At 51.8% G+C, this 22,386-nt stretch overlaps 1 protein-coding gene across 1 annotated transcript in view; it reads left to right on the top strand.

Annotated features, from left to right (window-relative positions):
• TCERG1L (transcription elongation regulator 1 like) overlaps positions 1-22,386 on the top strand; it is a 49,740-nt gene that overhangs the window by 11,320 nt on the left and 16,034 nt on the right. The window contains exons 4-6 of the mRNA XM_062496300.1: positions 100-264; positions 16,073-16,198; positions 21,579-21,673. Coding sequence (XP_062352284.1) covers positions 100-264; positions 16,073-16,198; positions 21,579-21,673 — 386 coding nt within the window. The remainder of the gene's footprint in view (positions 1-99; positions 265-16,072; positions 16,199-21,578; positions 21,674-22,386) is intronic.

Here is a 22,386-nt window from a genome sequence, read left to right on the forward strand (position 1 = left end):
TGCTGCACCTTGTGCCAAAATTCCATGTGCTGAGCACACCATTCCCCCAAACGCCCTGCTCTCCCCTCCAGCTCACGCTCGTGTCTCTCTCTCCCACAGGTGGTTGCCAGAACAGCCTTAAAGCCATGGGTGGCACTCAGAGCCTGGCCCTGGTGTCCCTGGAGTCCGAGCCCCTCCAGGGCCCCCCGGGGCCGAGCCTCCAGCCCTGCCACCTCCTCACCTTGTCCCCCATCAAAATCCCGCTGCTGGCCTCACCTTTCCCAGGTAAGGTCCCTGCTGTGGCCCTGGGGAGCAGCCCTGGGCAGCACAGGGTGTTGGTGGGTGTTGGCACAGGTTGGGCACTGCTGGGGTTAAATTTGGGGGTTCTGGAGAGGTTTGGAGGCGTTCTCTGGGATTGTGTGTCAGGAGTGGCTTTAGAGCTCCATGGATGTTTGTCATGGGCATGGCCCTGTGACATTTAGGGGCAGCTAAGCTGGTCCCTCCCTCATCTCAGGTGGGAAAACCTTCTCTGAGTCCCACCAGCACACCCTCAGCTGGAATGGGCACTCCAAGGTGTCTGCTCCACGTGGGATAATATTTGATAAATTCCTGATCAGATCCTCTGGGTGTCTGTGGTTAAAAACCTGCTGGGAGAACTCAGCCTGGATCTTTTCCCAGAGGCTGAGCTGTGGTTGCTGCCTGGAAAAATCTCTTTTCTGGCCTTTGAGTGAAACCTTTGTGAAGATGGCAGCTGAGGAGGCACTGGGGCATCCCTGCCTGCCCGGGCAGCTCTGGCCCATGGGGAGCCTTTAGGGCAGTGCCTGTAACTGCACTTTAAGCTAATTTTAGAGCAGTTACCTGCCAATTAAGTTCAAAATATAAATGAGGGTGTGTTTTCTGCCCTTTTGGTAACTGAAGTGGAGCACAGTGAGGCACAGGGAGACTGGATTCTGCAGGAGGTGCAGCTCTGGTTTGATGGGAGAACTTTAATGAGAAATGGATCCAGGGATTCTCGTTCCTGCCCAGCTCTGTCAGTGCAGTCACCTGGAGAAACACCAGGGTGGGGAGACAAAACGCACCCAGAGGAATGAAGGTGCAGGAAAAGGAGGCTCAGGGCAGGCAGCAGCAGGAATTTCCCCATGGAAAGGGTGCTCAGGGACTGGAAGTGCCCAGGGAGGGTTGCAGTGCCCATCCCTGGAGGTGTCCCAGGAATTCCTGGAGCTGGCACTGAGCGCTCTGGACAAGGTGGGGATGGGCACAGCCTGCACTGGATGATCCTGGAGGGCTTTTCCAACCTCAGTGGTTCTGTGAAAATGTTTTGTACTTACTCCAAAAAGGCTGGTGCTGAACTTGGAGCAGAAAGCAGAATTAATGCTGCTCTGGGGCAAGAGCTGGTGCTGATTCCCATGGAAAATCCTGTTTGGCTCCTGGAAAACATTTTGCCTGTTTAGGAGTACTTTAGAGGGGGAACCAAAGGAATAAAAAAAAAAATCCCTGTTTACCTGAACAGTAGGATTACATTTGAAATGTGTCCTCAGTGGAGTGTAGGGAGGAGCTGGGTGTTGTCATTCCAGGAATCCCTGTCCCTCCTGGGTTCTGTGACAGCAATCCAGGACAGGAGAATTGTCCCAGAATTGTCCCTGTGCTGTGCCATCATTCTCACCCCCTTATCAATCACTCGTGGCAATCCCACACCGGGCATTCTCTCCTGCTGGATGGAGAGCAGATTCTTGGGAAAGAAAACTTGGGAATGCCTGTCCTGTGAGCAATGAACCTGAGACTCAGCTCCCTGTTCTTCTCCATCACCCCCATTTCTGGGGGAAGGCTGGGGCTTTGCAGAGCTGCCATGAAACAGGTTTATAGGATTCTTTCTACTGTGCTGGAGGAGGGGAAGATGAAAGGGCTTGGGGTTGGGTTCTGTCACCAGCAGCCCAAGGCACAGCTGGCCTGGCAGCTGGGAAGGAGCCTTGGGGTGTCCTTGAGGCAGGGACCCCTCTGTGGTGTCCTTGGCCCGGCTAAAGGGCTGAGGAAGGAGTGAAAATGGGAAAAACGAGGGCAGAAACCTCAAATCCAGCTTGGGGTAATGCTTGGGCCAGGTAGGATGGGACAAGGGGAAGGTTTAAACTGCTGCATGCTCCCTTTGGATGGGAGATTGGGAAGGAATTCCTCCCCATCACCTAAAAAGTGACGTTGGGTTAATGACCTGTGACCTCGGGGTTAATGAGCTGTGACCTTGGTGTCAATGAACTCTTATCTTAGTGTTAATGAGCTGTGACCTCGGGGTCAATGACCTGTGACCTTGGTGTCAATGACCTGTGACCTTGGTGTTAATGAACTCTTATCTTAGTGTTAATGAACTCTTATCTTCTTGTTAATGAGCTGTGACCTCGGGGTTAATGAGCTGTTATCTTGGTGTTAATGACCTGAGATCTTGGTGTTAATGAGCTCTTATCTTGTTGTTAATGAGCTGTGACCTTGGTGTTAATGAACTATTATCTTGGTGTTAATGAACTCTTATCTTGTTGTTAATGACCTGTGACCTCGGGGTTAATGACCTGAGATCTTGGTGTTAATGAACTCTTATCTTGGTGTTAATGAACTATTATCTTCTTGTTAATGAACTGTGACCTCGGGGTTAATGACCTGTGACCTCGGGGTTCATGAGCTGTTATCTTGGTGTTAATGACCTGAGATCTTGGTGTTAATGAACTCTTATCTTGGTGTTAATGACCTGAGATCTTGGTGTTAATGACCTGTGACCTGAACGACCTTCCCACTCGTCTGAAATTTATGAAAGGTCATGGGCACACAGCAGCAATGAACTTAAAAAACCCCAAATTAAATTATTTCCATCTCCATGTTTATTGGTGCCTGGAAGACGGGGCGCTGTGTGTGTGATTGCCCCAGTGAATTGATTATCCCCTGTTAATTGATTCCCTTAGAGATCACCGTCCTACTCCTGCCTTGTGTAGTCCTGTGTCTCCAATCACAAGGATTTGATCGATCAATAGTCTTAGGAGTCAATATTTATTTTTTTAGACCTTTTATTATAGTTAGTTTTGCAGCCTTACAATGAATTCCTGGCAGCCTAATTAGTATCTTTGGGAATAACAGGGCAGTATCACAAGGTGGGAGGTGTGGGAAGGGCACAGGACAGCTGAGGATCCAGGCTCTGCTGCTTTTCCATCCTCACAGAGAAAATTCCTTGGAATTCCCTTGAAGCAAATCACCAGGAATTTAGGGGAACTGAGAGCGTGCACAACGCAGCGGTCATTTTTTTTTAAACCTTCGTTCTTAAAACATTAATTTTTAATACAATCCATTTTACATTTTGAGAAGGGAAAATCGGGAGCAAAGCCACGAGAGAGAGAGAGCACAGGATATTCAGGGAACGTGGAGGCACGTGCAGCCTGTCCCTGCAGGATGCTGTGAAGGATCCCGGCTGGATCCCTGCAAAGGGGGCTGAGCACACAGGGCTGGGAGCTGCTGCCTGCTGCAGGTTGCTGTGCCTTGGCTCTGCAGTCTGTGCTGCTCCTGGGGATTGGTTTGTCACTGTGCTGAGCTTAGAAGAACTTGTAATGATGAAATAAACGTATGGGAGAGAAGCAGCATAAAAATCCCGGGTTTAATAGCAACATAAAATGCTGTTTTATATGGAATCAAACACTGGAGCTTGAGGAGCCTGTCCAAGGAGTGATCTGTGGCTGGAAAGGCTCCAGCTCAGGCTCTGCGCAGGGAGAGGGGCCTTGGTCCCACATTTCTGTGCTCTCTGCTCCCACACCAGTGAGGTGAATGGAGAAGGTTCCAGCAATGCCACTTTTTTGGGTTAGTATTGCTTTTATTTCCTTTCCGCCTTTTGCATCTAGTGGTGGTGCATCTCCCAGGCAAATGTTCCCTTAAATATTTCATGGCAGCCTGGCTGCGAGTGTGGATTTTGTGCCAGGTTTAACATAAAGACTAAACAGGAGTTTGTGGAGATGCAGCTCCTCGCTGTGCTGCATCTTCCTGTGCTCTGCCGGGGGAGGAAACTTCATTTCCCAGCACTGCCACGCCAAGGCTCTGAATTGTGTCTCAAGGAAACCCTAAATGCACTAAACTTTGCAAACACCAGCACTTACCTGCAATAATTAAGGAATGGGGTGTCTGGTAATCTCTAATACCCCTCTGCAGCTAATGCATGAAGAAGTGGGTGTTTATTTTCCTCGCATGCAGGTTGTTAATGGTAGGAGTGAAGAAGGTAAGAGATGAGTCTGTGGTTATGGACTCTGTAAATTAGCAGTGAGCACAAATATTAAAAAAGGCACCATCTGCCACGGAATCCATTTGCCACCTGTTCCCTGGCTCTCAGCATTATTTAAGGGTTTAAATGCGGTGGTTTAGGCTGCCACGGAGCAGCTGGGAAGTGACTGAGCCTTTTTCCTCTCAGCACCTCGGTGCTGTGCGTCAAGCCCAGCTCAGTGCCAGGTTTGTGTCCGAGCTCTGTCCGTGTGTGCCAGTCCCTCCTTAGCAGGGGCTGCTGCTTGAGCCGGGCTTTAGAGCGGGATCGGTGATGGGTCAGGGTGGGGCTGGCAGCAAACAGCTCCTCCAGCAGAGACTGGCCCAGAGTGGCCACAGCACCTGGGAAGGGCTCGGTGCTGGGGGGCCCTGGAGTTCCTCCCATTAAACCCTTGAGCTCAGCCTAAGATCCTCAAGGAATCTTAGGATGGATTGGTTTGGAGGGACCTCAAATCCCACCCATTCCACCCCAGCCATGGCAGGGACACCTTCCCTGTCTCAGGTGCTCCAACCCCAATGTCCAACCTGGTGTTGCAGCATTTTCCAGATGTTTCCTGGCCAACCTCTTCCCTCCCAGTTCGTGACTGGGAGGGCAGGGCCGAGACATTTGTCTGTGCAAACTCCGACCTCTTTCCTTCCTGCTGCGATTGAGATTAATTAGCAGCTGCAATCCAGTGAGTGAATGCAGCTCTGGGCACTGGGGGGTTCCTGCTGGCCCTGCCAGGCTGGGTCTCTTCCTGGGCTCCCTCCCATCCCTTGGGGATCCTCTCAGTGGGAATTCTCCTCGCGCAGTGCTCACTTCAGATTAGTCCAGCTCTCCTCTGCAGCAGAATTCCGAGGTACTGGGTGAGCACAAATGAACTGTTTTGGGAAAACTGCCAATATTCCAGACAGGAGTGTGATGTTCCTGTCCCGAGGAGCTCCCCCTGAGCCCTGCCCTGTGTCCCACGTGTCTGGCACTGAACAGGCTGGGAACGCTGAACAGCTCAAACGAGCTCCTTGTGAACGATCTGCCCAGCCCTAATGCTGGGTAACGAAGCAAGTAAATGAATGTTTATAGTTATTAAAGTGATAACTTCCTACCCTGGCTGATATTCAGCACAAAATCCCATTGTGGGTCCCTGTCTGTGCTGGCACACACGGAGGGAAGGTGAGCTCCTAGAGGGCTCAGGTGCTGCCCAGAGCCCGTGGAAATGGAGCCAATTCCCTCCTCCCTGCTCTGAACCCCCTTGGAAGCTGGGAGTGCCCCATTAGGAGCCTGTAGGAAACGGGATGCTGGCTCTTCGGGTGTGAGAATTCAGCTTTTTTTGGGTTCCCAAGGCAGGCTGCAGCAGGAGGAGGGGCAGAGTGAGGTCAGGCACAGCTCTGTGGAGTTGCACATTTGTGCACCGTCCGTGCTGGAAGCCGAGGCGACCGTGGGGAGTTTATTGGTGCCAATACACGGATGGAGCAGACTGGATTTATGGATCACGGTGCACTTCATTCAAACTGGGATTCCCAAGGCTTTGGGATGTCTGGGGAGCAGGGGCAGGACCTGAAGGTGAGGCTGGACATCAGGAAAAGGTCACAGCTCAGTCCTGCCTAGGCCAGGCTCATGGTTAAGCAGCTGCTTCCATGGCGTGCTCCAGAAGAGGCTCTCAGTGCTTGGGATGTAATAGCGAGGTATTGACAAAAGGAAAAATATCAATACTCCAGTGGCAGTTGCAAAAGACAAACAACCCAAATCCTCTCAGTCGTGCCCAGCTCTTGGTAAATGTCATGAAAGTCAGAGTTAATTTACTGTATCTGTAACTGCTTGTTAAAACAGGAGTTGGGTTTTTCTGGGAGAAGCGTGGTGCTGTGCACAGCTTCGATCAGGTTTTGCTCTCAGGAGCAGCAGTTCCTCTGAACAGAGGTGTTCCCCAGGTGGGTTTTCCCCAGCCAGGAGCCAGCCCAGGTGTGCAGGCTGGGGCTGTTCCCACTGCTGGGGTGACACTGGGACAGGAATTTGTCATTCCCCCTTGGGCTGCGCTGGGCAGAGTGGGATCTTCTTCTTTCTCTTCAGCCTCAAATTAATTGAGATTTGCGTAGCTTAGAGTCCTCACTAAACTGGATGTATTTCTTGTAAATGGAGAAGAAATCTTAGAAGGAAAAACCAAACTGAGTGACACAGAGGAACCAGCCTTGGAAGGACAGTGGGGTCATTCCAAGAAAAGTCCTTGCTTGTCCCTCTCCAGAACATGAATGAGTGAGAATTCCTGTGAGAATTCCAGGAGTCTGAAACCAGAGCTGAGGGAACACCTTGTTTTTGTGGCTGCTGCTGCTGTGTCCTTAAATTTATTTAGGCAGTGAAAGCATTAGGAGCTCTGCATGTGTGGCCAATGGTGCTGGGATGCAAAATAATTCCCAGGGGATGTTCAGGCTCAGCTTTGTTGTGCAGCTTGGGGGTGCCCAGGAATATTGAGGGACTTGGAGAGGAGAACAAGGGACCAAACCTTACTGTAAAAAATGGGAGTGATGTTTCTTTGTGTGCTTTCATCTGGCTTATTAGTGATTAAAAAAAAAGGCAATTTTTTAAAAATTGGGTTTTTTTATGTGTTCAGACAACTTTATTATTCAGCTTTTTGGGGACTGATTTTGGTGGTGTAAAATGAAGCCACAGAGTCGATTTCAACTAATTTATTCCTAATGTCTGGTCTGAATCAGGGCTGGATGTGGGGTAAACTCAGTGCAAAACTAAGCCTGATGGAGGAACAAATTCCACAATCTCAGTGGATTAATCTCCACTTGCAGGGTCTCGCAGCTCCTGGTGTAATTCCCAGCGTTCCCAGGAACAGAAGGGGACCCTGCAAGGCTGAGGGTTCATTTTGTCCAGTGAGATTGAGAGCTGAGCACACCCTGTGCCACAAAACATCCTTTGAATCATTCAAAAGTATTGCTGCACTTCCTCTTGGGGACAAAAATTAATACAGAAATACCTGCTTGGGAGTTTATTGTGGAGGAATAGAAAAGCCAGGGCACCAGGGCACAACCTGGGGGGGTCTGCAAGGCTGAGAGCTCAGGGTTTGTATTACTACTGCTACTACTACTACTACTATTATTATTATTATTATTATTATTATTATTATCATCATTATCGTTATTATCGTTATTATTGTCATTATCATCATTATCATTATTCTCATTATTCCTCCAATCAAACAGCTATTCCTGTTCAGCCCCTTGGATGGTGGGATCCAAATCCACGGGGATTTTCCTGGTGTTTTACCCAGCTGTTTGCTTTGGAGCTGTGGACGTTTCCTGGGTGCCTCCCCCTGTTCCTCAATCAGGCTCCACTAAAGTGTAAAGAAATGTAACGAGCTAAAATGAATCTTCCTTCTTGGCCAGAATATAAATAAGGGAAATTAATTACATTTCCCAATTTTAAGTGTGCCACAGGAGCTCCCCCAGAGTACTAAATGGAATTTCAGGGATTTTGTTGCGCTTGCAGCTCTGTTGGCACATGCAGGACGTGGTGATGGTGGGAGGGGAAAGGAGAAGGACCTGGGGGTGTTGGTGGCTGCCTCTGAATCCCTGGAAGTGTCCAAGGCCAGCTTGGAGCTGCCTGGGACATTGGGAGGTGTCCCTGACCTTCCAGCACAAACCAGGCTGGAATTCTGCCATTCCCAAAACCCCTCCTGCCTGCCCCTGCTCCACACTGAGTTCCCTCTGTGATGTCAGGAACCTGGGACCTTAAACCTGGCCCAGGAGCCACCCTAAGAACGGAGCACCAGAGGCACATTCCTGGTTTCTGCCTGGCTGGGTTCAAAGTTCCAAACCTGATTTCTGACTCAAACCCTCCCAGAAATGAGCGTTTGAAGTTTTCACTCAGGAACACAAAGGATTGGTTCATGCAGAAATAATAATGACTCTGCTGGACGGGGAGCAAGGGCAGGTTCTGGGGGTTGTGACGCTCCATAATTCAGTGTATTCTCTCAGAATTCCATCCCACAGTGAGGAGATGGGAATTTGCTGCTGGAGTTTGTGTGAGGCTTGAACAGAATGATAAAAGTTGGGGAGATGGGACTGGGTGGAGCAGTGAGAGGGGCTGTGTGGGGTGATCATCCTCATCCTCATCCTCATCCTCATCCTCATCACCATCCTCATCCTCATCCTCATCACCATCCTCATCCTCATCCTCATCCTCATCCCCCTTCTCCTGCTGTGGGCAGAGGCTCCCTGGCCCTGAGGGCTGCAGGGTGGTCCCAACTCCCCTCCCTGTGTTTGGAAAATCCCAATTCCAGCCCAGGAAACTCCCAGTGCCTGCCGAAGGTGCCCAGGAAGGCTCAGCACAAATCCCTGCTCTGCCTTTGGGCACCTCCAGCCTTGTTTTCCAGTTTTCTGTGATGGCTCCATGAATAATTCAGGAGGATTCTTTTATCAGCGCTGGCTGCTCAGGAGGTCCCGGTGTGCAGGGAGGTCACCTGGGTCAGGAGCTGCTGTTCAGAACCTGGCCAAAAATCCAATACGAGCTTCTTTTCTTTCTTTCTTTTTTTTTTTTTTCTTCCCAATTTGGAGATTCCATTAAGGTCTGTAATGCAGCAGGAGCCAGCGGGGCCTGGGGAGATCTCAGTGGGGTTTTGCACACTCAGGAACCCCTGGAAAAGCTCTCCAGTCACTGCTCCGAGCCGTGGGCTGTGTCCTGTTCAATGAGTGAGTAAAGCTGAGTTTTGCTCTGGGATCATGGAATATCCTGAGCTGGAAGGGTCCAGCCCAGCTCCTGGCACACCTCAGCAATCCCCCCATGCCTGAGAGCTTTGTCCAAACACCCCCTGACTGTTTATCCTACTAAATAAAACCAGGAGAGAAAGCTTCCAGCAGTTTGTATTTGCAGCCTGGAGCTGTGGGGTGTGAGCCAAGCAGAGTCTGGAGCAGGGCTCAGCTCAGCAGGGACGCGAGCTGAGCCCCTGAGGATTTGCATCATTTGCTTTTCAAAACAAGGCTTGAGTGGGGTTTAATAATCCTGCTATTTCTGTTATTAAATGTGTCGGGTTCCATTCTGTCATGGCGAGTCCTGCTCCTACAGCTCTTGTGATCAGAAATCTCATTAAAAATTGGGAATGCTTTCTGTTATCTTCTGCTGCTCACAGAGCTCTTGTTTCAGTTTGAACTTCTTTTTCCAATGAGGGACAATGTCAGGACTTGGCACAAAGTGGGGAATTCCTGCCTGGGATCACAAGGGCAGCACCAGAGGAGGTCAGGGCTGGGCAAGGGATTTGTTGGGATGGGCACAGGGGCTGGAACAACCATTACCCAAAAGGGGAAGAAATGAGGGTGCTAAACCCCCGTCTAAAATGATTCCTCTGAGAACGTTTTAAATCGGGACTCTCCACATTTCCCCCAAATGCTGGAGCAGGGCTTTGAAGGGCAGTCAGAGCTGTGGCTTCCCAGGATTATCCCTGTGTGGTGGCACAGAGGAGCAGGGCACTGCCCGGGTTTTGGGGGGGGGTTTCATGCCCCCTGAACCCAGCAGGTTTGGGGTGTGGGGCTCTGCTGGTGCTGCCACCGTCATGGAATCACTGAGTAATTTGTTTTTGAGGGGACCTTCACAGGTCCTTGAATGCCTCAGGGCAGGGAGCGATTCCCTGGCTTGGTTTAACTTTCCAAGCATCCATGCACAGCGCAGGGCAGAGCTGAGGCTGGATGTGACGCTCCAGCTTCTTGGAGGGGTTGATTTGGTTTGATTTCACTTTGCTTTTGAAGCCTCTGTGCCTTCCCTCATTTCGCTGCTCATTTGGTGGAAATTGCAAAAAACCAGGTTGTTAAAAGAAGAGAAAAGGGAGAGGGAAATCTTCCCCCAGCACAGCTCATTGCAGAAGGTGCTCATTGTCACTTAGCCCTGACTCTGCAGATTTTCAGGAATTCTTGCTGACTTCCTATCTCCCGTCTCCCTTCCCGCTCCAATAAGCAATTTACTCCAGCATTCACCAGTTCCTAAAGTGGTTATGGCAACGCATGTTGAAATGAAAGCTCCAAATTATCCTGCAGAAACAAAAGTGCAGCTCCTGCTCGTGGCGGGGAGGGTGCGGGGTCGGGCTGGGAGCCAGCAGGAGCTGGGGTTTGCTGGAGACCCAGAATCATGGAGTGGGTCGGCATGCCCTGAAATCCCACCCAGTGCCACGGCAGGGACAGGTCCCGCTGCCCCAGGCTGCTCCAAGCCTGCCCAGCCTGGCCTTGGACACTTCCAGGGTGACAATTCCAGGGAATTGTCTTACGGAACAGGCTGGTGATGTCTCTGCATGGTTTTGTTCTGCTGTACACTGGTTTATCCAGGTGCAAATCTCTCTCCAGATGTACTTCTGTGCCTCGTGCTTTTATTTTACATTTCACCAAAGACAGAAGACCCTTCACTCATTTTCTGACCTCCTTCCGGGGCAATTTATTCATCTGGTGGAATCCCGTGGGGTGTCTTGGCTTCTACACCATTAATTTTAGACTAAAAAAACCCCAAAACATTTCTGTGCCAAAATCCAGAGGCAGCTCCTGCTTCTCCCAGTCCCTGTGATGGCCTCGAGTGCCCTGTGCTGTGCCAGGCTCTGCCTTTCCAGGGACAAACATCCGTGCTGGTGTCACCTCTCACCTTCCAGCTCCTTGTCATTCTCCTGTGCTCAACCCCAGGTCATGAATGCATTATTTTTGTGACTTTCCAGTGCAGCAGAAAAGGAGCACTTCAGTAGGAATTTCCATATACTTTTTTTTTTTAATTTAAGAATGGGAAAACCCAAACAAACACAAACCACAGGAGAGAGGGATGAAGGAGTGCAAAACAGTTGGGGTAATTCTGCCCAAACCAGCGGTGCTGCCAATGTTTCGAGGGTTATTTCTGGTTGAGTAGGAGGCTAAAAAATTCTGATTTATGAATTCTCCTCCACGCAGACAGAAGTGGCCCATGGGCTGTGCAGGGATTCCCCAAAGGCCAGGTTGGACACTGGGGTTGGAGCAGCCTGGGATGCCGGGAGGTGTCCCTGCCATGCACTGGGTGGGATTTAAGGTCCCTCCACCCCACACCGGTCTGGGCTCTGGGGTTCTGCGGTGTGAATGCCATTTGTGTCTGTCTGTCCTTCTCCCCAAGAGCCCAACCCTGGCTGTGACGTGTGCTCAGCTGGTCCCAGCTGGGACTGGGGGCTGCTGGCAGGGGTGGGTGGGACAGAGCTGTGCCCACCCAGCCCCACTGCCCTGTGTCCCCCCGGCACGGGTCCCAGCAGAAGGGGCGAGCAGGGATTGCCATTCCCGGCCCCATCTGGGCCGGGAGCTCAGTTCCCCAAGCCCTGCAGGGGGCTGGGGGCTCTCTCCATCAGCCAGGGAGCAGCAGCTGAGCTCCTGGGGCTGAATTTGGGGTGGCAGAGGGGGCAGAGCAGCTGTGCTCAGCCCTGCAGCAGCTGTACCAGCTGTGCCAGCTGTGCCGGGATGTTCTCCCGGGATGTTCTCCCGGGATGTTCTCAGGGAACACCACACATTCCCATGTCTGAGGCAGAGGGAAGGGCATCATCATATTCAGAAAGCTTTTAATGAATGTTTTTAATGAACGTGTCTGGGCCTGGCACAGGAGCAGAGGAAGGAAGGGAAATTTCTCAGAGGTGGCTCCTGGGCAGCCTCGTGCTTCCCCAGCAAGAATTGCCTTGAGGAGGAGTGTGGTGTGTCCTTGTGGGGAAGGGGGAGCAGAGCTCAGGGGCTGCACGAGCTGAAGGAGTGATTGGTAAAAAGTCGATTTTTTTTAATGACTGCTCAATTCTTCCCTTTTTTCAAGCAAAGAGATTTCTCCTGCCCTTTGCAGATTGGCAGGGCTGCCCCAAATTATCTCATCAGGATGGACTGTGCTTCTAGATGAAGCAAGTCCCTGGGCCCTGATCCCCAGAACCTTCTGGGGCCAGGGGATGATAGCAGCAATAATAAAAATCACTGGCTGCATTTCTGGGCCTGCCTGTTGGGCACAGTGGCTGCAATTACTGATTTCCCCTCTCTCTCCCCCGTTCATGTCCCAGGATGTCACCAACTCCTCCTCCCTGTGCCTGGGGACAGTTTGGGTACACCAGGACGAGCCTCAGGGGCTCCTCTCATGGGGCAGGACACCTGCGGCAGGGGAGGCTTAGATCAGGTATTAGGGGAGATTTTTTTTTTGTGGAAGGGGCTGTAAAGCGCTGGGACAGGGAATGGTGGAATCTCCATCTCTGGAGGGGTTTCAGAGCCCTGTGGATGTGGCACCTGGGGACATGGTTTAATGGTGACCATGGTGGTGCTGCTGGTTGGACTGAGAGGTCTTTTCCAGCTGTAGTGACTCTGATTTCCTGGTCCCAGCTGGTGCTGGTGGCACCCACCCTGGGGCTGGGAACGGGAAATTCCTCCAGAGCGACGTTCCAGCAGTGACAGAAAGGGATGAGATAGGGATTTATTCTTGTACCTTCTCCCCACACCATCCTGCACCCCGGTCTCCCCAGCCTGGAGCAAAGCCCAGCACTAAGCTGGGTTTCTCTGCTGGGCTTGGCTTACCTTGGGCAGGAGCTTTGTGCTGATGCTTCTGCCCGAGCCTCATCACACAGTGCTGTTCTCTCCTCTCCTCTCCTCTCCTCTCCTCTCCTCTCCTCTCCTCTCCTCTCCTCTCCTCTCCTCTCCTCTCCTCTCCTCTCCTCTCCTCTCCTCTCCTCTCCTCTCCTCTCCTCTCCTCTCCTCTCCTCTCCTCTCCTCTCCTCTCCTCTCCTCTCCTCTCCTCTCCTCTCCTCTCCTCGAGTCCCAATCCCACAGGAGCCATGGAGAGGCAGCAGGGATGAGTTAATGGGAAATGCTGGCAGTGGTTTTTATGAGAAGCTGTGGTGTCCCTGCAGCACCAGGCAGGGGATTTTCACTGCTGGCACTGGCTCCTGGAGCTCCCCACACAGAGCTGGGAATTGCAGGCATTCCTCACATCCCATTGGGCTGGGGGAGTGCCCAGGACCAAATCTCAAACATTTCAATGCCTTGGACTCAGTGCCAGCTGTGGCAGGGAGGGGCTGGAAAACAGCAGAGACTCCGGAGTGAGGGGGGATAAATCTGTGCTGGGGACAGAGCACCTTCCCCTCTGACCTCCTTCTGGCCCTGTCACCCTGTCCCTGTCACCTCCTTCTGGCCCTGTCACCCTGTCCCTGTCACCTCCTCCTGGCCCTGTCACCCTGTCCCTGTCACCTTTCCCTGTCCTTCTGACCTTCTCCTGTCCCAGCTCACCCTGTCCCTGGGGAAGGTTTTTGCTGCCAGAGGGACAGAGCAGGTGGGGCTGTGGATCTGGGGGTCCCAGCCCAGCTCAGATGTCCCCTCTGGATCCCATCATCAGACACACAAATCAGGGCAGTGCATCCTTGGATTTCTTGCCTTTCCCGTTCTGCTTTTGGCTCCTCTGTCCCTGTTGCAGTTCATGGAAGTGTCGGTGGCTCTGTGTTTGGAAAATGCTGAGAAATGCCTGAAATAATCTCAGGAATGGGCAGATGTTCTCCAAAAGCCTCACTGGCTTGTCCAGACCTCCCTGGCTCTGAAACCACTCAAAACTTCACTGGGAAAGAACACTTTCCTCCTCCCTTCCCCCTCCTCAGGATTGTTTTAGAGTAAAATGGGCCTCGATTTAATCTTGAAGCACTCGGAGTGTAGGTTCACATCCAGGTGTAATTCCAGCCCAGGTTATGTTCAGTTCAGACCAGAGGCTGATATTGCATCGTGACATTCAACTCCATCCAGGCTTTATTTGTATTCCAGAGCCATCCATTGCAAAGACTGCTCTTCATAAGCACAAAGAGCTCCAAAGCATAAATATTTATTCCTTAAAGGTTAAGATTGCCTTAAATCATTCCTGCTTATTTGGTGAGCAGCAGTTATAATTAAAATAAGCAGTTGAACTCGATCAGCGTGTATGAAATGCATATATATGTGTATATAAATATATATTTATATATACTTGACTCTGGTGCGGATGGAAGCCGTGGGATAATTGCTTCCATCACATCAAAAGATGCACTGATATTGTTCCTGGATTGGATAATAAATCAACATAAAGAAGCAGCTGAAATTATATAATGGCAAGTCACGTTTGAGCAGGCGGCAGCAGCCGAGGTGGGGAGTGAGCAGAGCTCCTCTCGAGTGCTGGCTGCAATTGCAGGGGATAATTATGCAAGTTATGGAAATTATTCCAGTTCTGGCTGTAGAGAATCCATAGAACCCAAGGACGGGGCTTGGAGCAGCCTGGGACAGTGGAAGGTGGCACTGGCTGGGATTTAAGGTCCCTTCCAACCCAAACCAGTCTGGGATTCCGTGTTCTGTGTTGGAATATTGTGCTGTGGCACCTGGAATTGCAGGGACACAGATCCATGGGAGCGTTCAGAGCGTGTGAGCGGGCTCTGCTTACACTCTGAAGGTTTCAGAGATGATCCAGGTGGTTCCAGAACGTGGAGGAGTTGGGATGGGAGCTGGTGAAAGGAAGGGGCAGGAAATCCTGCAGCTTGCACTGTGCTGGGAATTGCGTTATTCCCAGTCTGCCTTAAAGCAGGGATGTGTCTGTACAGTTTGGAAATGGGACGTGGCACAGCCGGACACCTGGATTTACCTGGCAGGAGGTGGGCTGGTGTGGCTCAGCTTCTGAAGAACTCATGCCCAGTTAATTGGAAATAAATGCTGATATAAATGGAATAAATCTGAGGTTCGACCTCCGATTTGGCAGCAGTCAGGAATTCTGCAGGACTGGGCAATGGTTGAACCGGGCTGGTTCTAGCAGCAGCCCTGGGTTACTGATTGCTCATGAACAACGCACATGAACAAATCAGAGAGGTTCTGGTTTGGGCCTTGTCCCAGCAGACTGTGAGTCCCTGGATAAAGCTGCACTTTTAAAGTATTGGCAAAATAATTTCCCGTGGATAGAGTGGGACACGAAGAAGTTGTGATGAGTAACAGTGGAAACCAGAGGAGTGTTATTTAAAATGATCTTGCTGTGACCTGCTGGGAGGGCATTGATCTACCCTGGCAAATTCTTACTTAGAGAGCCACATTTTCATTGATTTTAAATTTCTGGCACTGTTTATTGGCTGAAAATCCGTGGGCATCGTGGCCAGGGATTGAGCTGAGCACAAACCTTGTTTTAACCCTGCAGTGGGGGCAGGAGATGTGTTCAGCAGATGAATTCACTGAATCACTGAGGTTGGAGAAGCTCCCTGAGATGCCCCAGTGCAGCTGCTGGTGCAGCACTGTGCTGACCACTGCCCATGGCCTCGAGTGCCACTGGTGCCTTGATGTCCCTTTGTGGTCACCAGAACTGATGCCTGGAAAGGCTGAGCTGGAACAGAGACTAGGCAGAGCAAAAGGAATAAAATAGGAATTTATTGAAAGGATTCACCTTGGCCAGTGCAAGAACCTGGCTGGGGCTGCACCCAAATCAAATCCAAGGTGGATCCTGGTCACGAGTTTGACACTTTTCTAGGTTTTGGTTCATCTCCATCTCGGGGTCAATTATCCAGCCACAGCCCCAGGCTATGAACTCTCAGACCCCTTGCCCTCACTGTTGTTTCTGCTTTTTGGGTACCAGTTGTCCTTGATTCTCCAGCTGGGATGGAATTGTTTTGTCCAACTCCCCTGTGAAGAGAACTCACTAACACCTAACATGGAGTTCCAGAGTTACACACCAAGCAGCAGAGATTGTGAAAAATATTACAGCTAAAACCCAAGGCATCATCACGAGCTGGGGAACAAAGCCAAGGGTTTAAAGGGGAATCTTTATTTACCAGGGCAAAACTCCACTCTTCCACTTTTCTTCATTGTCCACTTCCACTCTTCCCTTCTGGTTTGCTGGCAGGTTCTGCCTCCAGGCTGGACGCTGCCATGGGCCCCTTGGTCCCAGCACAGGTCACCCGTGTCACCGCCGTGTCCACGCCTGCTGTCACCCTCGTGGCCACCAACCTGATGGAGCAGGCACGAGCAGGTGGGTGCTGATTCCATGTGTGATTCCATGTGTCATTCCATGGCTGGAACCTGTGTGTGTGTGATCCTGTGTGTGATTCCATGGCTCTGTGTGTGATTCCGTGTGTGATTCCATGTGTGATCCCATGGCTCTGTGTGTGATCCCATGTGTGATCCCATGGTTCTGTGTATGATTCCATGTGTGATCCTACATGTGATCCCATGGCTGTGTCTGTGTCCTCCCAGCCAGGCAGGGACGTCCCCCCCTGAGCAATCCCTGGATTTTCTGACTGTGCTGGGGTTGGGGGGGGGGAAGAATTTAAAAGAAGTGTTTTTCAGGAATTCCCAGGGATCAGCGCAGACATAACCTACCTGATCCTTCACCCCAGGAATTCCACTCTGTGCCCTGTGGCTGCCCCGGCCCTGGAAGGGTCCAAGGCCAGCTTGGATGGGACTTGGAGCAGCCTGGGACAGTGGCAGGGTGGCACTGGATGGGCTTTAAGGTCCCTGCCAGCCCAAAGCAGGCTGTGGTTCCCTGATTTCCAGGGCGGTGACAAAGAGCACCTCTTGGGCAGTGCTGGCTGTGTGCCTGGAAAATCCAGCCGTGGAATGAGCTTGTCCTTGAGCTCCACACCAACAAAGAACTGGTGTTATTCTCCTGTCCCCATTACAAATGCCCTGAAGAGTTACAGGGAGGGTGGGGAGTGTTTGTTGCAAGAAGGAGAAAAGCTCAGCTGGAGGAGATTTGTTCTGAGAGGGGAACGGAGCACTTGGAGGGCACAGCAGGAGCGGTCAGAGCAGCACACGGGGAGCGGCTCCAGGGGAAAGCAGCGTGGGAATGCAGGAGCTGCAGTGGGAGCTGTGGTGGGACCTGCCTGATGGGACCTGCACTGGAATCCCACGCTTGGGTTGAGTAGGAGCCAGCAGAGGAGGGGCTGGGGATCGGTCAGGGAAGGTTTTAGGCTGATCTCAAACATCAGAGCAATGATGGGGTTGTGGGGACGGACAGAGCTGGCCTATGGAGATTGGAGATTCTGGGGGAGAATAAACCCTGCAGTGTGGAATGTGTGTACGTAATAAATCCAGGTCTTGGGAGCATTTAAGAGTCAAAATGTTAAACTTTTTAAGATTAATGGAGGTTTGGCCTCTGCATATTTTTGCAAAACAAGTTTTTATTATGCCGTGTCCACAGCTCCTCATGGCACTGAGTCCATCTTCCCTCTTCCCCTCCCTCTCTAATTGTGCTGTTAATGAGATGTTTGTGATCACACCCAACATCCTCTGTGCTATACCCAAGGCAGTTCTGCTGCTTCACCTTTCCTTGCCATGCTGTGAATTATTCATGTCCCTGTAGTGCCGTGGAGCCTGGGAGAAACCTCTTTAATCAGGATCCTTTATCTGCATCTCCTGCTCATCCTCCAGCAGCCCAGCAGGAACCCCGCTGTTCTGGTGGTGCTGCTGAGTTTGGGGTGAAATTTGGGTTGGAAATATGCTTCACTGCCAGGCTGCAGCTCAGTCTGTGCACTTAATCTGTGGGAGAGGTTAATTAATGAGCCCAGAGTGACTCCGAGTGAAGGTGTGCCCTGCTGAACACCTGGGGTTGGTCCCACCCAACACGGGCAGAGGAGGGGAGGTCTCCAGGATGGGGGAGGCTCTGGCAGGGTCCCCTTGGGAAGCAGAGGGGTCCCTGGGGCTCCCCCGTGGCACAGCCAGCCCCATTCCAGGGCCGGGTGCTCCTGCCTTGGCCTCTCTGGGATTCCTGAGCCTGGGCAAGGAGAAACAACCTCACGTTATTTTCCTCTTTCCATGGCACTCAGTGCAAACACTCAGTGCTCAGCTGTGGGTGTAAAATAAATGGTTCTTGCTGTGCACAGGGGCTTTCAGGGCTTCCCTTTGTTATTTTATTTCTTTTTATTTAATTCCCATCTTCTTTTATACATGCTGAGTGCCCAGAATGCTGTGGCAGTGTGTTCCCTGTGGGAATGCCTGAGGAGCTGCCTGCTGCAGGAGCGCACCCATGGGTGCAGCAACCAAGGGTCTCCCTGGGGCACTGGCTTTGCTGGAAGGGAGGGAAAAGGAGAGGGAGCTGTCGCAGGAAAAAAGGAGAGGGAGCTGTCCCAGGAGGAAAAGGAGAGGGAGCCGTCCCAGGGAAGCAGAGGGAGCCGTCCCAGGGAAGCAGAGGGAACTGTCCCAGGGAAGCAGAGGGAACTGTCCCAGGGAAGCAGAGGAGCTGTCCCAGGGAAGCAGAGGAGCTGTCCCAGGGAAGCAGAGGGAGCTGTCCCAGGGAAGCAGAGGGAGCTGTCCCAGGGAAGCAGAGGGAGCTGTCCCAGGGAAGCAGAGGGAGCTGTCCCAGGGAAGCAGAGGAGCTGTCCCAGGGAAGCAGAGGGAGCTCTCCCAGGGAAGCAGAGGGAGCTGTCCCAGGGAAGCAGAGGGAGCTCTCCCAGGGAAGCAGAGGAGCTCTCCCAGGGAAGCAGAGGAGCTGTCCCAGGGAAGCAGAGGATGCTCTCCCAGGGAAGCAGAGGAGCTCTCCCAGGGAAGCAGAGGAGCTGTCCCAGGGAAGCAGAGGATGCTCTCCCAGGGAAGCAGAGGAGCTGTCCCAGGGAAGCAGAGCCTGCCAGAGGTGTTGCAGCACACAGAGTTTCCCTCGGAGCAGACTGGCTCTGTGCCCACACCTGCACCTCCCTGCTCTGAGCCTCAGCCTCATCTTCACTGATTAATGACCAAGGCAATTATTCTGTGCTGGACTTTCCTTTGCACAAACCAGAACTCCCGGAGTGGTTTGGGGGTCTCCTCCTATTCCAATTTCCATCTGCCAGTTGACATCTGTGTGTTCTGGCTGGCACGGTGGGCAGGCCCGGGCACAGGGTGGAATTCCCAGATTTGCTGTGGCTGCCCCTGGATCCCTGGCAGTGCCCAAGGCCAGGTTGGACACTGGGGTTGGAGCAGCTGGGACAGTGGGAGGTGTCCCTGCCATGGCAGGGGTGGCACTGGGTGGGATTTGGAGTCCCTTCCAACCCAACCCATTCCATGATTTGTATTAAAGCTTCCAAAGCCAGGGAATGTTTTCCTGTCTCTCAAGCCCACGTGCCTGTGCAGGTACAAGGATTAAATCCATGTCTACTTCTCAAACCAGTGGTGCCTATAAAAGAACCAACATCACCTCTGGCCATTGCTGCTTCCCTCTCCAGGTGCTCCCTGGGACACTGCTGGTCCTGGGGCTGGCCCTGGCAGTGGCCCTGTGCCACCCCTCTGTGCCACCCTTGCTGAGGGATGTCCTTCCCTTCCCTTCCCTTCCCTTCCCTTCCCTTCCCTTCCCTTCCCTTCCCTTCCCTTCCCTTCCCTTCCCTTCCCTTCCCTTCCCTTCCCTTCCCTTCCCTTCCCTTCCCTTCCCTTCCCTTCCCAGCAGCCAGGCAGGAACTGGGCACTGACACCAGGGTGACCTCCCTGTGTCCAGAGGACCAAAGTGCCTGGGAAAGCTTTGATTGGGAAAGCTTTGATTCCCAATTACCAGATATGCAGGGAAGGAAGATGAATGTAGAGCCCCTTTTGATGTGGATCAGCAGCTCCCTGCTCCTGGCTCCTTTAATGTGGAAATTAATGGCTCTGGTTTGTAAATCTTCTTTTTTTGCTCCCCATAAAGCCATCTTCTGAGAAAAATGCCATGGATTTAATGTTTTATTATTCTGAAATTCTCCGAGGGAAGCAGAGTCAAATGGGGGCCTGTCCTGTACCCCGAGTACTTCTGAAATAATTGCAGTAGCATTTAGAGGTGAACGTGCCACACGGAACCCAGACTGGTTTGGGCTGGAAGCTCATCCCATTCCCCCCATGAGCTGGGACACCTCCCACTGTCCCAGGCTGCTCCAAGCCCCAGTGTCCAGCCTGGCCTGGGACACTGCCAGGGACACCCAGGGACACGTGGGAGGCGCTGGGGACACCCCCAGGGTTGTACAGGGGAGTCACACGCACCTTGTCCTCCCTGCTGCACGAGGGAGCTTTCCCCACCTTACCTCGGTTCAACTCTTTGTTTGGAGAGCACGGGCAGACAAAAACCCCCAAATTAAGAAAATCCCATATTTCTTTATGTAGTCGTGTGCACACTCGTCTGTTGGGATGGCCGGGTGTCCGTGTCACCCCTGGTGCCTGCCTGTCACACTCTGTTGTAGGCAGCAGACACTGCAGGGTTAGGATTCCAGCACGGAGACAGTCTGCAAAGGGGAGGGAAATGGTATTTCCCTGCTTCCAGTGGAAACCAATGCAGCATTCCAGGCTGGGAACGGGGGGGGAGAGGATCAGAGAGTCAGGGAATGCTTTAGGTTGGAAAACCTTCAGGGGTCCCAGAGGTCAGCCACGAACCCCCGTGAACCCCCCAGCCCCCGGGGACTGTCCCTAAGGATGTCCTGGGCTCAGGGAAGGACACTGGGATGTGGTGGCTGGGGAGCAGATGTGTCCTGGGCACAAGGGAGGTGTGCGGATGGAGGAGGAGGTGGCAGGAGGAGCTCACAGCCACAGGCAGCAGTTTGGGGTTTTGTCGAGCTTTTCACAGGTCTGGGTCCTCAAAGAGACAAGAGCAGTTGTTGGATGCTGTGAAGTTGTTGCAAGAATTCATCAGTCTGGAAGGAAAGAGCTCAGAGTGTTCAAGTCCATGCTAAAGATTTCTGGTACAGAGTCCCAGCAGAGGCAGCAGCAGCTCCCACACCTTTCTTTTTTCTCTTTTTCTTTTTCTTTTTCTTTTTCTTTTTCTTTTTCTTTTTCTTTTTCTTTTTCTTTTTCTTTTTCTTTTTCTTTTTCTTTTTCTTTTTCTTTTTCTTTTTCTTTTTTTTCTCCCTTTCCTTTTCCTTTTTTCATCTTCTTCCTTTTCTTCTTCCTCTTCCATTTTTTCTTCTTCCTCTCTCACCCCAGTCCAGGGGATTTTACTCATCAAACATCCAATCAGCTACAACACAAATCTAAAGCATCCTTCCTACACCTCTCAGAGCTCAATTCTAAAGTACAAAAGTGGTATCAGTCCTTGCACATAATTTTCACATGCAGTTCTATCCATTCACATAAATGGTTTTATTTGTTTTACCTAGAAATGCAAGCAATGTTCTGCTGTGTTTTCATTATGTCTGGAGCTAAGTTACTGAACTTTAAAGTAGGCTTTAGGGCTTTTTACTCTCTTATGGCACTTAAAGTTTATTCCTACTTACTTAAAACTAAGACTTACACTTCTACTTCATGTCTGTGGTTTAATATATTTTAATTTCTCTAAAGGCTTTATTTCAATCCCTGCGTTATTTTCTCTCTCTGAGGGATTCAGAGAGGCTTTTATTTAATACACTCCCTCAGGTGCTCTTCAGGAGTTTTGGCTTGCTGTGAGTTTGTTTATTCCACATTAAATAGCTGCTTTCCCCTCACAGATGGTGGCAAGGAATCGAGCAGAGGCTCCTGCGCCCCGACGCTGATCCTGCACACCGAGAGGAAGAGTGTCCCCACGGGCAGTGACAGGGACAAGGTCTGTCCTGGAGCCTCTTCCAGAGCCCCTGGAGCCTCTGAGCTGCACAAATCCGGGCCAGGGTCAGCACTGGCCCTGCTGGACACTCAGGATCCTTCCCTGCAGTGGATTTTAAAGAACCATGGATTTCATTTATCTTGGAGCTGTGCGGGAGCTCTGGCGTTGTCAGAGGATTGGGGGCGGGGGGACACTCAGGGCTGGTTTGCTCCTCGTGGAATCCCAACTTTGGGATTGAAGGGATCCCAAATCCCACCCATCCCAGCCCTGCCATGGCAGGGACACCTCCCACTGTCCCAGGCTGCTCCAAGCCCCAGTGTCCAACCTGGCCTTGGGCACTGCCAGGGATCCAGGGGCAGCCACAGCAAATCTGGGAATTCCACCCTGTGCCAGGGCCTGCCCACCGTGCCAGGGAACAATTCCCAATTCCCAATATCCCATTTATCCCTCCCTGTCCTCTGGCAGTGAGAACCATTCCCTGTGTCCTGTCCCTCCATCCCTTGTCCCTCTCCATCATTCAGGCACTGGAGGATGCTCTAATGTTTCTCTGGAGCTTCTCCTGTCCAGGTGAGCACCCCCAGCTCTCCCAGCCTGGCTCCACCCTGGGATCATTTGGTGCCTCCTTTGGGCTCTCTCCAGCAGCTCTGAACATTTTTTTGCTGTGTGATGGGGCACTCAGTCACTGCTGGTGTCCCTGGCAGTGCCAGGGCAGCTGC

The sequence above is a fragment of the Cinclus cinclus genome, chromosome 7, assembly GCF_963662255.1.
Source record: "Cinclus cinclus chromosome 7, bCinCin1.1, whole genome shotgun sequence".
NCBI classification, from domain to species: domain Eukaryota; kingdom Metazoa; phylum Chordata; class Aves; order Passeriformes; family Cinclidae; genus Cinclus; species Cinclus cinclus.